Source organism: Piliocolobus tephrosceles, chromosome 9 (assembly GCF_002776525.5).
Source record: "Piliocolobus tephrosceles isolate RC106 chromosome 9, ASM277652v3, whole genome shotgun sequence".
NCBI classification, from domain to species: Eukaryota; Metazoa; Chordata; class Mammalia; order Primates; family Cercopithecidae; genus Piliocolobus; species Piliocolobus tephrosceles.
This window is the reverse complement of record NC_045442.1, coordinates 39,772,397-39,788,777: the sequence shown is the minus strand read 5'-3', so window position 1 is coordinate 39,788,777 and position 16,381 is coordinate 39,772,397. Positions and strand designations below refer to the sequence as shown.

The 16,381-nt window shown below is 41.7% G+C and overlaps 1 protein-coding gene across 1 annotated transcript; it reads left to right on the top strand.

Annotated features, from left to right (window-relative positions):
- The first annotated feature begins 221 nt into the window (after positions 1-221).
- On the top strand, positions 222-10,688 carry SLC35G1 (solute carrier family 35 member G1). Its single transcript, XM_023226324.1, has 3 exons — positions 222-466; positions 5,164-5,344; positions 7,635-10,688. The coding sequence occupies exons 1-3, from the start codon at positions 289-291 to the stop codon at positions 8,371-8,373; spliced, it is 1,098 nt and encodes a 365-aa protein (XP_023082092.1). The 5' UTR covers positions 222-288; the 3' UTR covers positions 8,374-10,688.
- Positions 10,689-16,381: the final 5,693 nt, after the last annotated feature.

The following is a 16,381-nucleotide window of genomic DNA, read 5'->3' as shown; positions in this document are numbered from 1 at the left end:
AGTGTGACTTGCTAAGGATGGCTCCAAGCAGCTGGGCCGTCCAGCCTGCCCGCAGCAGAGGGTTGGACGCCTTAGGGCCAGCTGTGGGTACCACAGCCCCACCAAGGAGGCGGCGGGTTTCCCCAGGTTAAGAGGCCAGCGGAGGACGCGCGCTGTCCTCTTGGGGGAGGGGGCGGGAGGGCCGGGCGCGCATGCGCACGGGCGCCACGCCCGCCGGAAGAGCCGGCAGCCCTGGCGCTGCTGCTGGCGCCAGACTGCCCTGGCCGGTGGTAGATCGCGAGCAGTGAGATGCTGCCTCAGGACAGCGCCGGGGCCGTGGAGCTCGAGGAGCCCGGGCTGCCGCTGACGGACGATGCACCCCCGGGCGCCAGTGAGGAGCCGGCGGCCGCCGAGGCAGCGGGGGCGCCAGACAGCGGCAGGTGCTGGCTCTGCCTTTCCTCGCGGTGTTGCTCCCGCACCGAGCCGGGTGAGTGCCCGGTGTGGACCGGGCTATGGTCTCGCTCCGGGGTCCCGCGCGGGCGCCGGCGGATTGGGGTTCCAGCAACCCGGGCACAGTGCCCACCGCGCCTCCATCCCCACCGCGCCTCCGTCCCCACCCTGCCCGGGGCTCGGGAAACCCCTCGAGCTGTGAGCTGGGTTGGGGGGGGGGGGGGGCTGCAAAGTGGAATTCCCGGCGCCCCAGCCGGCGCCAAGACGGAAGAAACTTTCCGATTGCTTGCAGTTCTTTTGGGATTCCCAGGCTGTTCCTGTATTAGTGCCGGGGCAGGGCTGTGGAGTCAGATTGCAGTTTGGCGTGCGTGCCCTCCCCGAGGTCTTAGGTGGGGGCTCAGCGAGAGAGGCCATCCTGCAGTGGGGCGAGGTTGCGAGGAAGCTGACCCTGAAAAGTGATCCCGGTGGCTAAGGGTTCTCTCCGAAAAGGAAGCTGAAAAGCATCGAGTCTAGAAAAAATGTTCGTCCTAGAGTTTTAGAATCTTGGAAAGGCAGAGATAAGTGGGACCACTCGTTTTTAACCTTTAGGGATACAAGGACTTTTTTAGCAAACGATGCGGAACAAGGCATATCTTGTTAAGAAGCTCACAGCCCTGTCCCCAAAGCCAGGGAACCCTCGTGAAGAACACTTTATGTTCAATCTCCGTCCTCCGACACATGAGAAAAGTGAGGTCCAGGAAGGTGAGGGCTTTGGGGTTTTTGTTTGTTTTGTCTCCTCCAAGATGTGGAATGTGGGGGTGAGATGGGGCGCATGTCCAGGGAGCACCAGGGTTAGGATCCCAGCTTGCCATATACCGGCCTAGGGTCCTTTCCACTGGCCACAAGTGCTTCTTCAAGCACATTCCTCTTAGAAGTCGACCATCTACCAGGAGCAGCTTCCTGCAAGAAGAAGGGAATTGGCAGATCTCCTTTTAGGACAGTTACACGGCCTGCACCACCTTGTCCTCTGGGTCACCTCCCCTAAGTGTGACCCTGGATTTCTGTTCCTCTCATCTCACTGCACTTTCCCCTCCTCCCTTTGTGCGCTTTCTACAAGTTAGAGACACAGACTCTAGGAAGACTATTCTTGCTCCATTTCTGTCCTAAAGGCAAACCGAAGTGATCAGACTTGTGATCATTTATAAATGGGCTGGTGCCTCTAGAACAGGGGTTATGCCAGGCTGAATTGAACAGATAAGCAGCCTTTGAAAAGGTCAGTTTCTCACCTGTCACCCTCTGGCTAAATGTCCTTCTGGTGGCGTGCTGAATCAGTCCATGCCAACTCTTAGGAGTTTCCCCTTTTTGTGAATGGAAGAGGAATTCTCTACCCCCAGGCAGCTCATGGTAAGATGAGATACTTATATGAGTCTATCTAAGAATCTTGTGGGTGTTTTAACTTCAAAGAAAGTTTCTACCAGTAGACTTATTGTAAGGTGACAAGATAGTATTTTGCAAAGAAAATTGACATAAAAACACTTTACTGTTGTCATTGAACTTTGTGACACCTCTTGTTCTAACTGCTTATCTCAACAAAGCTTTTTTCAAATTCTGGTTGGAACTGTTAACCCATATGTCTTATATTCTTGAATGACCTTAACGGACAGCATACAGCTGTCCCGAGACATCTCCTTACTTTCTTCAGGGACAGTGTGGGTCTTAGACTGAAGCAAGGAGAAGTAGTTTCTTAGGCCTATGCCTCACGTCCTCTGGAAGGAGTTAGTGATTGAGTGTAGCAGTGGTTCTCAAACCAGTGGAGTCTTTTAGAGTTACAGATATTCTATTTCAGTGGGTCTGAGATGGGGTTTGAGAATTAATTTTTTTTTTTTTTTTTTTTGGAGATAGGGTCTTACTCTGTCACCTAGGCTGTAGTGCAGTGGCATGATCACAGCTCACTGTAGCCTTGACCTCCCTGGCTTACTCGATCCTTTCATCTAAGCCTCCCAAGTAGCTGGAACAACAGGCACACACCACCACACCCAACTAATTTAAAAATATGTTTTGCATTGATGAGGGGGTTTCCCTGTGTTGCCCAGGCTGGTCTCAAACTTTCGAGCTCAAGAGATCCTCCCACCTTGTCCTCCCAACGTACTGGGATTACAGTTATGAGCCACTGCACCTGGGAATTAAAATTTTAAGTGTTATTCAGGTGATTCTAATTCCCAACCAGGCTTGCGAATCACCAGCTTAAAGCAGAGGATAGAAAAGCTGAGCAACTTTGCAGTTTTCTTCTAAGTGAGGAAATTATACCATGGCCACTTACCTAATTTGAATAATTTGAGTTACCAAATTATTATATATGCTTGCAGTGAGATATGAACATGGAACATAAACAAATGCCTCTTTCAATTATGCTAGTGGTGCTCATCTCCATTGACAGGATTGAAATGATTCAGTAAGAGACTGAGGTTTGTCTGAGTGGAGCCAGTCCTCACCCTCATTAACAAATCATCAAATGCAGCAAAGCCTTCTAATGTCTGTCCCTTCCCGGTTGGAAAGCATGAGCCTTAAGTGTTTATAGGCAAGAAAATATATGTGTATGTGTTTTAAGGGAAAAGGTCACCAGGGCCAAGGGGGTGCAATTAGTTTTTAAAGAGTTAAAATATTTAATGTTACGTTAAAATATTCCTGGGGAAAAATTAGCAAGTTTACGTTGGAGAAGATACTTGAAACATAGAGCAGGGAGATGTTTTCTGTCCTTGATTTTCTCTTTCTGTTCTGTTTGAGGGTGGAGTTTCTATGTAGGGGTTGAGTTTCTTTTAAGAAAACACTGTTTTAGTTAGAACTGAATTCTGAAATTTCAGAGGTCAAACCCTAAGGCTGACCACAACCAAGGCATGTATTTTGTGGTACTTCATTTGGAAATCTTCTAAAGCTGCCTTCTCATGGGCTGAGTGTGTACAGTTTATTTCTGCAGTATGTGAGCACACAGACACAGAACAGAATGAGGATTCTGGCATCTTAAAGGAAGGACGACTGCTAGTTCCAAAACGGTATCTTCAGTTGTGCACCTAGAACAGGAAGAGGTAGAGAATGGTGCCTTTGACCACAAGGCCAGGCTGTAGAATGCCCCAGAAAGCCTGTGCATCAGCATACTTTGGTCCCAGTTTGCAAAGTCATCTCACTGACCTGAAGATGTGTAAATGTATTACCTGGTGTTTACATTTATCAGAGAAGGGCATTTTAAAAAACATTACACAATACTGTTTTATAGCTATCACATTGTAAAGTCCTAGATTGGAATGATAGTATGAGTTTTCCTACAAATTGCTCATATCCACTCACCCTTCAGTTCCACTGTGCTCTTAATCAATGAGGGCCACTTGTGTTTCCTTTTTTTTTTTTTTTTTGAGACGGAGTCTTGCTCTGTTGCCCAGGCTGGAATGTAGTGGCGCAAACTCAGCTCACTGCAAGCTCCGCCTCCCGGGTACACGCCACTCTCCTGCCTCAGCCTCCCAAGTATCTGGGAGCCTGCCACCACGCCCGGCTAATTTTTTGTATTTTTAGTAGAGACGGGGTTTCACTGTGTTAGCCAGGATGGTCTCAATCTTCTGACCTTGGTATCCGCCCGCCTCGGCCTCCCAAAGTGCTGGGATTACAGGTGTGAGCCACTGTGCCCAGCCTATGTTTCCTTCTTGTCCTCAACCCTGTTTTTGTGTTAATTTCAAAAAAGAATATATCCCGCAGTGTGTGGCCTTTGTTTAGGGCATTCTCTACCCATCCTGCTGCTTTTGCTCTTCTCTAAATGACAGAGGAGTAAGACTGAAAGCAGGTTCTACTCCTGTGTAGGAAACTAAGACATAGAAAATGGCTAAACAAAAGTTTAAAGCTCACACAGATTGTCATTAATGACTGAACACTTGATGCCCTGGAGAAAGCACTGGTTTCCTGGTTCAGATCAAGCCAAGAGTAGGGATTTGTTGGCAGTTCTGTACAAAGCACTTGGGATCCAAAGGGCTAGATAACCTGCACCCTCCCCTTGAGGAGTTTGTGCTCTGAATGGGAAGATCAGTTGTGAATCATGAAAAGTTACATATAGATTTGATTAACAGTTCAAAATAACAAAATGCAGAACCTTCCCAGACTATGCTGTTGCCAAGTGTTAGACTGTTGAGTTTTTCCCTGAAGTTCTCTCACCTTTCATCACTGAATATTTATTCAGTGTCTTCCATGTGCCAGGCATGAACAAGACAGCAAGATCCCAGCCCTGGAAGAGCTCACAGGCTTGGGGGAAGTCAAATAATCAACAGATAACTGTATAACCCAGTTAGAACCCATTTTCCAGAAAAGAACACTTTCTTCATAAAGCCAATTTCACCAGTGAGATGGCATAAGATATCATTTGGAAGGATTTTTTACTTGCCATCTTGACAAGTTTTTCTTAAAGATTTCTCTCGCCATCTTGGCAAGCATTCTACTTCTTGACTTGTAAGTGCAGAATGATTCTTCAGTGAGCCATAGGAAATCCATTTGATAGGGTGAAATGGCATTTTAAAAATGCAGGTTTAAATTGTTGTCCTCATCTATGGTTCTTCATAATTGATGGTGAAAATGGCACAGGCCCAGAGAAATGATATGCTAAGGAGGTAATATAGCCTATTAACCTTTGACACTGCTCCATTTTTCCCAGTATCTAAGCGAAAAATGATAAAACATACACTTGGAAGCAAGGACTAACCAGAATTTCATCTTTTTCAGAAGCCAAGAAGAAAGCACCCTGTCCTGGACTTGGCTTGTTTTACACATTATTGTCTGCCTTCTGTTTCTCAGTGAGCTCTTTATTGGTTAAAAAAGTGCAAGACATCCATGCTGTAGAGATTAGTGCATTTCGATGTGTGCTCCAAATGCTAATTGTTCTCCCTTGCTTAATATACCGAAAGTAAGTATTTTTTAACTGCAAAATAGAAGATATTAATAAATGTGTGTATCTTTTCACCTGTCTATAATTACTCTACAGTAGTTTTATCCCTCTCATACACTTACCAGTTCCTATGCCCCTTGGCTCTGCTTCATGAAAAGTCATAAGCATCCACCCATAGAAGATTCTACCATAAGCATAAACCACATACCCAACAAAGTGGGGAGAAAGAAATTTTGTTGTTCACCACCTCCCCTTTTGAAAACAGAGCTTGCTGGGCGCGGTGGCTCAAGCCTGTAATCCCAGCACTTTGGGAGGCCGAGACCGGTGGATCACGAGGTCAGGAGATCGAGACCATCCTGGCTAACACGGTGAAACCCCGTCTCTACTAAAAATACAAAAAAACTAGCTGGGCGAGGTAGCGGCGCCTGTAGTCCCAGCTACTCGGGAGGCTGAGGCAGGAGAATGGCCTAAACCCAGGAGGCGGAGCTTGCAGTGAGCCGAGATCCGGCCACTGCACTCCAGTCCGGGCGACAGAGCGAGACTCCGCCTCAAAAAAAAAAAAAAGAAAACAGAGCTTTCTTTGTATAATTCCTCCTGTCTTGTATCACCCTCCCTTCTTTCCTTTGGCATAACTACTGTTTGGAAGAAAAAAATGAATGAAAAGAAGTAATAGTGTATCCTAGTGTCAGAAGTTTTTTTTAGAACGAGCTGCTTTCTTACCAGGGCAAATAAAATATTATAATAACAATATTTAGGTATTCCTCAAAAGGTGATGGGGTAACCCTGAGCATTCACTGCCCTCTTTTGTAAACTGGAGGGAATGATACTGTGTGACCTCTGCCCTACAAGGTGATAACAAGGATCCAATAAGATTTGTTATAGGGTGGAGTGCCTTGTGTAGGACATAACAGCATATGAAAATTGTCTCTATTCCGCCCTCTCTGTTCTCTCCCAACCCAATTCCTCTTTTCCTTCCCTGTTGTACTCCCTACCCTGCCTGGGTTAAAATTATGCTTCCTTCAACCATTGTAACCTCCATATACCTCAGTGTATTTAGAACCCTGAGAGAGAGACCAGTTGGGTCCTTGGTGGCTGCCTGGCTCTTTGTCTCTTTGGGCAAAAAAGCCTACACCCCAAATGGAAAGCTTTAGTCACTTGTCACCAAAGTCTGCTTGTATCTCTAACATGGTGCAGACTCACTTAGAAGAGTTTCACTCCATATCCTAAGGATTTGGTGGGAAAAGTGAAAATCTGCTAATATCTGCAAATTTTCTGTCAATGTGGACAAGTCACATTATTTTAAGAAATGATGGTAGGGCTTTAGAAATTTCTAAGGGTAGCAGTGGAACACTGATGCTAACATAATTATCTTCCCCGTTTTGAAATAAAGATATTGTCAGGGGAAGAACAGTGGAAGAATGTTGTTAAAATCCTTAGTCCTAATCTGTTTTGACCCATTTTATGTTTTATTATCATGGAAGACTCTTTGCTTCTCAAAGTATGGGCCAAATGTGACCGTGCTTTTATTTTAACTCCAAGATACCCGGGGTAGCCTAAATGATAATCTAAAATAAGTCTAGCCCTACAACAAGTCAGCAAGTTGCACCTAGACAGGAACCTACACAGAGTAGGTACTTAGTAAATATTTATTGAAAAGAATTTGAATAGCAGTAAGCATGGTTTTCCAAACACTACATGTTCTTTTTCAGTGCGTTTTGACTCCTCATGAGAACAATGAAAACTTGTCTCATATTCAGTGACTAAAATAAATTTTAGCAGTGTTTCAAGTTTTATAGAAAAATTCATGAGATTGAGAATCAGCATTAGCTGGGTCTAAGTTTCCTTAAACAGGGCAGCTGAATCTTGACCTTGTATTTATTATAAAAGTGGTATGTTTTCTTTATAGAAAATTTGGAGAAAATAAAGAAGGAAAATTACCTATGAATTTATCTATTAAGAGATAAACATGATTAACATTTAGTTTATTTTCCTTTTTGTCCTTTTTGCAAGCATATATATATATATACTTGAGATACATATCTATATTAATTTAATTATATTTTTACTATGTATGTAATTCACTTGCACTGGTGTTGCTTTTACTGTGAACACTTTACTGTCATTAACTATACTTAGGAAATACTATTTTAAAAGGTATATAATATTCATTTGTGGATATTATAATTAATTTACTATTCCCTTATTTTTTGATATTTAGTACTTTTAAAGTAATGTTTAATTACAAATTGTAATTTAAAAACAAATAATTAATTTCATTTAATATGCATTTCTTCATTTGAATTTACAGAACTGGGTTTATAGGCCCAAAAAGTCTTCGAATTTTCCTCATTCTCAGAGGAGTCCTTGGTTCTACCTCCATGATGCTTATATACTATGCTTTCCAGACAATGGCCCTCGCTGATGCCACAGTTATCACATTTAGCAGTCCAGTGTTTACGTCCATATTTGCTTGGATATGTCTCAAGGAAAAATATAGCCCTTGGGATGCTCTTTTCACCATGTTCACAATCGCTGGAGTGATCCTTATCGTGAGACCACCATTTTTGTTTGGTTCCAACGCTTCGGGGATCGAAGAAAGCTATTCAGTCCACCTTAAGGGAACATTCGCAGCAATTGGACACGCTGTGTTTGCTGCATCGACTCTAGTTATCCTAAGAAAAATGGGAAAATCTGTGGACTACTTTCTGACCATTTGGTATTATGTAGTACTTGGCCTCGTTGAAACTGTCATCATCCTCTTTATATTAGGAGAGTGGAGTCTGCCTTACTGTGGGTTGGACAGGCTATTTCTCATATTCATTGCGCTCTTTGGTTTGGGGGCTCAGATATTTATCACAAAAGCACTTCAAATAGAAAAAGCAGGGCCAGTAGCAATAATGAGGACAATGGATGTGGTCTTTGCTTTTATCTTTCAGATTATTTTCTTTAATAATGTGCCAACATGGTGGACAGTGGGTGGTGCTGTCTGCGTAGTAGCCAGTAATGTTGGAGCGGCCGTTCGTAAATGGTACCAAAGTTCCAAATGAAGCATCATTGCAGAAATATATATTTTGTTTTTAGTACACCATCACCTAATTCACAGACAGCATATGCACACATCTGGAAAATCTTCATTTGCTTTGTTGGTTATATTTAATAAATTTCCTAAAGTACCATTTTTGAATATAGTATGTCTTTAATTAGTTAAGAATAGCTAGTCTGTTTAGTGTAACAATATTTTGGTAGCTTTGGTTTTGTTTTTTTTGTTGTTACTGGGGTCGAGTTGCTGAGAGGAGAGCTCATTGTTTGAAGAAAAACCAAAAAATTTTATGGCTAGTAATATTGTATGTAATTTTTAAAATGTATTTTTGGTACTGATGGGATATGGGTGGGGAGGCTATTTTAGATATTCTTTTAGCAGTGTAGAGCCTAAGAAACTTGGTTCTACCACCATGATCTTTATATACTATGCCTTCCAGACAATTGATAATGCTGCTATAATTAATATTACTTTGATAATTCATTTGCAACCTTATTCTATTTAGGAGGACAAAGTTGAAGCTTAGAATAGGTGCCTGCTTAATGGTGTTAAGAATACAAATGAATTGGCCTTATTTTCAAGTATTTTATAAATGATTATCATACTTGTAACTCATATTTGTGCCTTTTCATTTTAATGCTGGAATTTTTATTATGTCACCTCTAAAACACTTAAATTGCCAAATTTGGCAAGTAGTTTTCTGTTTCAGTCGCATTAGCAACTGCAGCTAGCATTCTATAATTTTAATTGTCCTCAGTTTTTTTTGAAACTGCTCTAAATTTTTCTTAACATTCCAGGATTTCAGATCTTTAAATCACAAAGAGAAATCTTGGCATGACCAGTGTGCACATTTCCATCCTGAAGTGTTTTCTCTTCACTAGAAATGTGATTTTCTATAAATTCCCCTTGAATTTATAGTGTGATGCCAAATAAAATTTTCTCAGGATCTTATTAGGTTGAACCATATGTAATTGCCAAGATTTTACTATTTTAACTTTAAAAACCATAGTTTCATATGGTTCACCCTAATAGATACCTCCCTTATTCTCTAAATGAAATAGAAGACTTTGGAGTATATGTTTTTAAAGTAATTTTTAAAAATATGGTAATGTATTAAACTTATTTTTATAGTTATGAAATTATATGTAATAATGTTTTATGTTATACATTAAAGACTTGTGAATCCATGTTTGATTGACTTTCATAGTTTCCTACATTGAAACAAAAATCACTATAAATTCTAGTTTATCAGCATGATGTTAAATGTCAGTGCCATACCATGATGCAGCACCATGACACTAATGCCACGAATTCAAACAGCACATTTTACATCTGGAACTTCATCAGACCAATACTTTGCAGTTAGAATTTAATATCTAGAAAAGCTTGGGAGGTTAGTCAGGACTTAGGGAGTACACAAATGATTCTTTGTTGTAACGAACCCTTTATTGGTGAGGTTGCAGTAGCCTCCAGCTCTTACTGTGTCAGATGAAGCATCCGTCATTATCTTAAGCCCACAGAGCTGAAAGGTTATAGGCTGTTTTGTACCCTCTCATCATAATTTTCCCAAAGCAAAGAGGAGCTTGCCTTCTAGGATTCGTGCCTTGGTGAGAAAGGATCTTTTCCAGTAGTTCAATGGGGGAATTTTTGGCTTGCTGATTTTATCAATTGCCTTGACACCTGACAAATCCTAAATGAAGTCTATGTAGGTAAGTCATCTCTATTTCACCTAATTTACAGTGTTGGAATTTAGACTTGCAAAAACATCACTCTGCAAATATCTTAGATAATAATAGAATCAGGAGCATTTGAGAACTCAGAGGTCTCAGAAATCATCACATAGGGGCCGTGCACCATAGATAGGGATGATAGAGAGGAGACCTGCCCAAGTTGAATTTCCATGGTCTTCCTCCCTCCCTTAGTTCCATGATAAAGTATGGACAGTAAACCACTACTTGAGCCACCTAAGGTGAATTAACTCTCAGGGAACCCTCTTCCAGTTCTTTACCTTGCACAACGAAAGAACCAATGGCACCTAGAAAGTTAAATCCCTTTAGGCCCATACACTAGAGCATGTTTTATTTCAACAATGTGGTTTAAGTACTTGAATGTCACACTATATGACTGAGGTTAGAGAAAATGTTTCTTCTAGCCCTTGCAGGTATGATTCTTAAACACAATGTCCAAGGTGTATACAAGGATATGTATTGTAACAACTATGGGTATGTATATTTTCAGAGTGTAGTTTCCGTATCTTGAAAAGTAAAATATTTTCATAAATTGTTTTTATAAGTACTAATAAAATAATATGAAAGAAAGCTATATGTTGATTGTTATGATTATAGCAAAAAGTTATTTCCCTTTCAACCCTGCGCTTCAAAATTTATTTTCTATAGGAGATTGACCTCTAGCCATCCAGCTGGGATATAATCTCAAGGTTTAAACTGTTTATCTGGCCCGCTTGTACTATCAAGAGGGTCAGATGAACAGTGTAATCTGTTTCTCTCTCCAAAATAAAGGCATTAATCTGTGTCAGTGAGACCTTCATTCTTCTAGATCCTGAGAACGTATAAAGCAGCTTTGAACTCTGTACTTTTTGTTCCTGTAGCAAATCCATTACTAAATCCTGAAGAGTCTGTCTTGTCTTACTGTCTTCTTACTGCCTTGTGGATTCATTCTTTCCTCACCATTTCCACTGCTACCATCTTAGTCCAAGACTTAACACCTTACACCTGAATTGCCGCAACAATACACTGGTTACCTGCTTCTAGACTCTTCTACTCTGATTTCTGTCTCAGTGCCAACTTAATGTTCCTAAAGCCCTGCTTTTACTGTTACTCTGGTTCTCATGAAACCACAGTGATGCCTTATTACACACCATATCACATCAAATTATTCATCTGGCCCTATTCCCACTTCTCCGACCTGATTTCTACATCTCAACACAAATTGGATACTCCAGTCAGCCTTACCACTAGCTCCCGTGTTGGCCAGTAGAGTCCTTCCTCTGCATTTCCCCCCTGTCCTTACCTTCTCTTATTTACCCTCTAAGGCCTGTTAGCCTCCAATGCCTTCGCTTGGGCTTGTGTTTCTTTTGGACTCTAGCTTCTCCTACCTACATAATCCATCTTGGAAGAGTGGGTAAAGCATTGGATTAGGATCTGAAGATCTAGTATGGTTTTATCACTTTTCAGCTGGGCAAATCACCTAATGCACCTGAGCCTGTTTTCCTCACTTGTCCAGTCCCTCTTGCAAATGAGTGCCATAGAAGGGCTTGTAGACCATTAAGAAGGATGAAAACATAAGTATTGAACTGTGGTTAAGAATGTAGAATTGAGTGTTCACTCTCCTCTTCAAAATGAGGCTTATAACAGAGTCCTTACTCCTGAGCAGCCTCACCAGGAACCATAGGAACATGCCTATTAGAGTGCAAACTCCATTTGGCCCCCTCCTGTTAGCACAGAATTGTGCTGTTGGAAAGCTTTCACTTCCTAGCTGATCTTCCCAGGTAGGGCTGCCAAGGATCACCAGTCCTTTCATGCGCAAGTGTTGCCACCTTTCCAGTTCTGGCCCTAGCTCTGGTCTTATATGGGTATTATACTTGGCTCTGACCTGGGGAATGGGCCTGAATCTTGTGTGTTTCCCGTGCACTACGTACTCAGCATGCTTCTTTTAGCCTCTTATCTATTGCACCCAGTAAGCATAATTAGTCTCTTGAGGGCATTCTAGTAGGAAGAGAGCCAGATGTCCTTGATAGCACCCTGGTGTCTGATCTGGTGTGTATGGATCCATGGTCAATAATGGGCATTAGAATTTGGCTATATGGGTGAAGGCTGGATATACGAATCCAGGACACTATCCTAAGCATGCTGTTTTATGCCCCCTTTGGTGCCTTATATCAAATCTAATACAGCTACCATATTCACCTAGAATTCTGCAAGATAACCTATTAGGGACTCTGATCCACAAAGATGGATCCATGTTTTAGCCTATTTGAACATTAAGTTTGGAGCTGGACCTGGGAAAACAATTCACAGCCCATGAACCTTGGCACTTCTCATCTCCTGGAAATTGGGGGGTGGGTTTTATAGCAAGAGGGTAAGGAGAAGACATAGCTGTTATCAAGGGAGGGCAGGAAATGTAGCAGAGATACCCAGTACACAGGAAAAGGTTCCACTGGGCCCAGGAAATGTCACTACTAGAGGAAAGAGCCTGGGTCTCTTCTACTGAACTTTCATCGTTCTAGAAACCACGTGAGATTAATACCAGTAAGCCTGATGAAGCAAAGGAAGTAATCTAGATTCATGATTAGTTGCCAGGGTGGGGTCAGGAAAGTATAAAACCATAGTTGAGCAGAAGTAGACTTGAGCAGGAGGAAATGTGTTCAGGTGAATGGTGCAGCACAAAAGTACCATGCCAGGGTTGGGAGCTCTATGGTGCAGCAGAAGTAGATGGAAAGGCCAGGTCAGAGAAGTGCATTACTAACCAGAAGGCCTGTATCTGAGGATATAAGAACCTGGCCGTTCTTACAGCTGTTCCAAGTATACTTGGCCATGATTTAAGATTAAGCTGTATGTGCCAAGAACACACCAGAAAGAGAGAAACTAATAATACAACTATCTCTGATTTTTTTCTATGATTATAGCAGGTGCTAGCTCAATAATATTAGAATTGAATTCAAAGCAATAGCAGAATTCAGAACGGACTAACGTTTTCTTTCTTCTGATACTCCCCCTGGGAAATCAGCCACATTGCTGTGAGGAAGCCTGGGTTACATGGAGAAGCCCACATGGAGAGGCCCATGTGAAGAGGAACTGAGGCCCCAACACTTGGCCCCATCTGCACTACCATCTGATAGCCAGCACGAGCCTGCCAGCCATGTGAGTGTGCACGCTGGGAATGGATCCTCCAACTCTCAGGTGAGCCGCCCCAGCTGATGCTGTGTGGAGCAGAGACAAGCCTTCCTCCCACCTCCTGAGCTCTGCTCAAACTGCAGATTTGTGAGAAAAAGAAACCAGTTATTACTGCTCTAAGTCACCAAAAAATAAATAAAAATATAAACGATATAACTGTCTTGGATATGTGTGTACCACATTATACACAAGCACAATTACGTAAAGCAAAACACCTCAAAAGAACAAAAATCAACAAAAGGTAGGACATTTTCATGGGCTTTTCTTAGCCTGTGACAGATAAAATTCACAAAAATTAAATATATAGGGGATAAGAATAATAAAATATAATAAAGTTGGTCTAAACCAATTGTTTTCAAAGTGTGGTTTGGATACCTCTGACGGTCCTCAGGACCCTTTCAAAGTGTTTTCAATGTCAAAACTATTTTAATAACAATACTAAGAATGTTATTAGCCTGTTTCACAATCATTCTCTCATAAGTATACAGTGGAGCTTTCCAGAGGCTATTGGACGTGAAATTGCAACAGCTTGAATGCAGAAGCAGATAGGAGAATACAGCTATTATCTATCAAGCCAGGTTTGCAAAAATATAAAGCAATGCCACTCTTCTCACTGATTTTTTTTTGAAAATAGTTATTTTTTTATTAAAGTTATTTATCTTAACATATAATTACATTATCTTTAAAGGCCAGCAGAGTGGCTCACACCTGTAATCTCAGCATTTCGGGAGGCCAAGGTGGCCAGATCGCTTGAGTCCAGGAGTTTAAGGCTGCAGTGAGCTATGATTGTGCCACTGCACTCCAGCCTGCGTGACAGTACAGGATACAACAGGCAAACACACTTCCTGTTTATGTGCTTTAGTTCCTTTGTATGTGCATTTTAGAAAAGTCAAAAGTCTTTGGTACTTTGCAGCATGTGTGCATTGGTACAACTTCTAGGAAGGGCAATTTGGCACCATCTATCAGATTTACTTATGTGCAAAATGATATGTACAAGATTATTCCAGCCTGATTTGTAATAGCAAGAAAACATGGAACTAGCCTGAATGTCCCTCAATAGAGTACTGGTTAAATAAGTCATGGTATATACCCAAAATAAAATGTAATGCAATTAAAAATAAATTTAAGAAGAGCAAGGAAGCTTTCCATATATGGATGTGGAATAATGTCCAAAATTGTTAAGTGAAAAAGCAAAATTCATATCATGGTTGAGTATGTGCTCATTTGTATAAAAAGAGGGTAAACAGAATATTACAGGAGGATATGCAAGAAACTGCTAACATTGGTTGCCTTTGGCAGCTGAAGAGCAAGGTGAGAGGAGACTTTCCACTGAATCCCCTTTTACACCTTTTGAATTTTGAACCATGTGGGTAAATAACTTAGTCAAAATAAAAATAAAATTGGTGGAACAAAAATGAAAAGGTGACTTGATGGAAAAGAAAGGAGAAAGAAAAGAAGTAAAAGACATAGGAGCTACATATGTACATTACATCATACATACATACATACCTGCATAGAGAGATGTTTACTACTTTAATCTGGGCTGTCACCCTGACCCACCTTACTGACTTCCTTTTGCTCCCTCCTCTTTTGCCTCATAGAGTCTGCAGACCATATTTAAATTCCCACATGCTCCATGATTGAAGAGAATACAAAAGATGAAACTGAAGTTCACCATTTTAATAGGACTATGTCCTCCAAGATCCCAGAACGCATGTGTGACCCTGATTCAGATGTCTGCCTTCCTATGGCACCAAAACAATTTTTACTTGGAAAGGACACTAACATTTATTGAATAAACCTCATCTCAGCCAAGAGCTTCTTAATCTTTGTCTCGTCCCCTCACCAACCCTGGGAGATAGACTGATTAGGAACTGAAGTTCAAAGAGGTTGAATGGGGTTACCTACCTGTTAAATTCTAGTCCCCTCACTAGTAAATGATGAGGCTGGGCCGTGAGGTCTGCCTGACTCCAAAGACCTTGCCCTTTCCAGTACTTCATGCTGCCACCATACTTGAGGGTGGTAGAATGCAGAACAGGGAGTCACTGTAGCATTTGTCACTGTGGTGGTGAAAGGATTGTTTTTTGACTGTGGGATTTAGGGATACATATGTCCTCCTTCCTCCTTCCCCTCCTAGAGCAAGAACTAGATGTGAAAGAATAGAGGGTGATGACAACACTGCATATATTTCAGTTTTATTTCTTCCAATCTGCTAATCAACATTTGCTGGGAAGTAGCCATAAACAATCCTAGCCAATGCAAGGAAACACCAAATATTGTCAAGCCCTCACATTGGTCATAATTGGAAGCAAACATGACATATATGGACTATATAATCAGTTTGTGAGGGCTACAGCAAGATGTTGCCCAAGAGCCTAGGCATAAGCTGGCTTCCTACGGCCTTTCCAAGCAGGAAAGAATGGAGCTATACACAGTCATCTGAATATACGGAAGTGAACCCTGGGTCAGCCACATTCAGCTATAACTTCCCCATACTGTTTCTACAGGTGCAATGTGACAATCAGAAGAAAGGTGGCCAGCCTCAGGAGAAAGAAAAGGAGAGTGACTCTGGCAGGCCTGCTCCATTGTAGAGATGAGATACACCAAAAGAGTGAGTTCCCAGCTTTTCTCCCAAAAGCACCCCTCATAGCTGAGAAGAATCTGGAGGCATAGCTACCATCACAACTACACTAACCACCATCCTTTACTGTGTCCTTCAGGTGTCTGTCCTAGCTAGTTTTGTGGTCTGGCTCCTTGAGTCCCTGAAACAAGTCTGTTTATTTTCATCATATTGATGAGGTTATAGAGCTTGGACAAATTACATGACTTTTCGAAGGTCACATAGCTAGTAAATGTCAAGAGTCTTATTCTCAAAACCCTGGTTTGTCCAATTCCAAGCCTGTGCTCCTGACTCCACTATTCTACTGCTCACCCTAAGCCTAAAGCCGTCCAATTCAAGCTCAAATCTTCTTTGAGGCTTCATGCTTTAAAATAAAAATCCATGCAATGTTTTGCATCCTAATTAATAATATATCTGTGTGTTTTAGTATAAAAAATTTTTTAAATTACCAGTTCAGTTATTTAGCTTTTTATTCCCCAAAT

Coding starts and splice junctions, on each gene's coding strand:
- SLC35G1 (XM_023226324.1), top strand. CDS start 289: ATGCTGCCTCAGGACAGCGCCGGGGCCGTGGAGCTCGAGGAGCCCGGG. Junction 467..5,163: donor TTGCTCCCGCACCGAGCCGG/GTGAGTGCCCGG, acceptor CATCTTTTTCAG/AAGCCAAGAAGAAAGCACCC. Junction 5,345..7,634: donor CCTTGCTTAATATACCGAAA/GTAAGTATTTTT, acceptor TTGAATTTACAG/AACTGGGTTTATAGGCCCAA.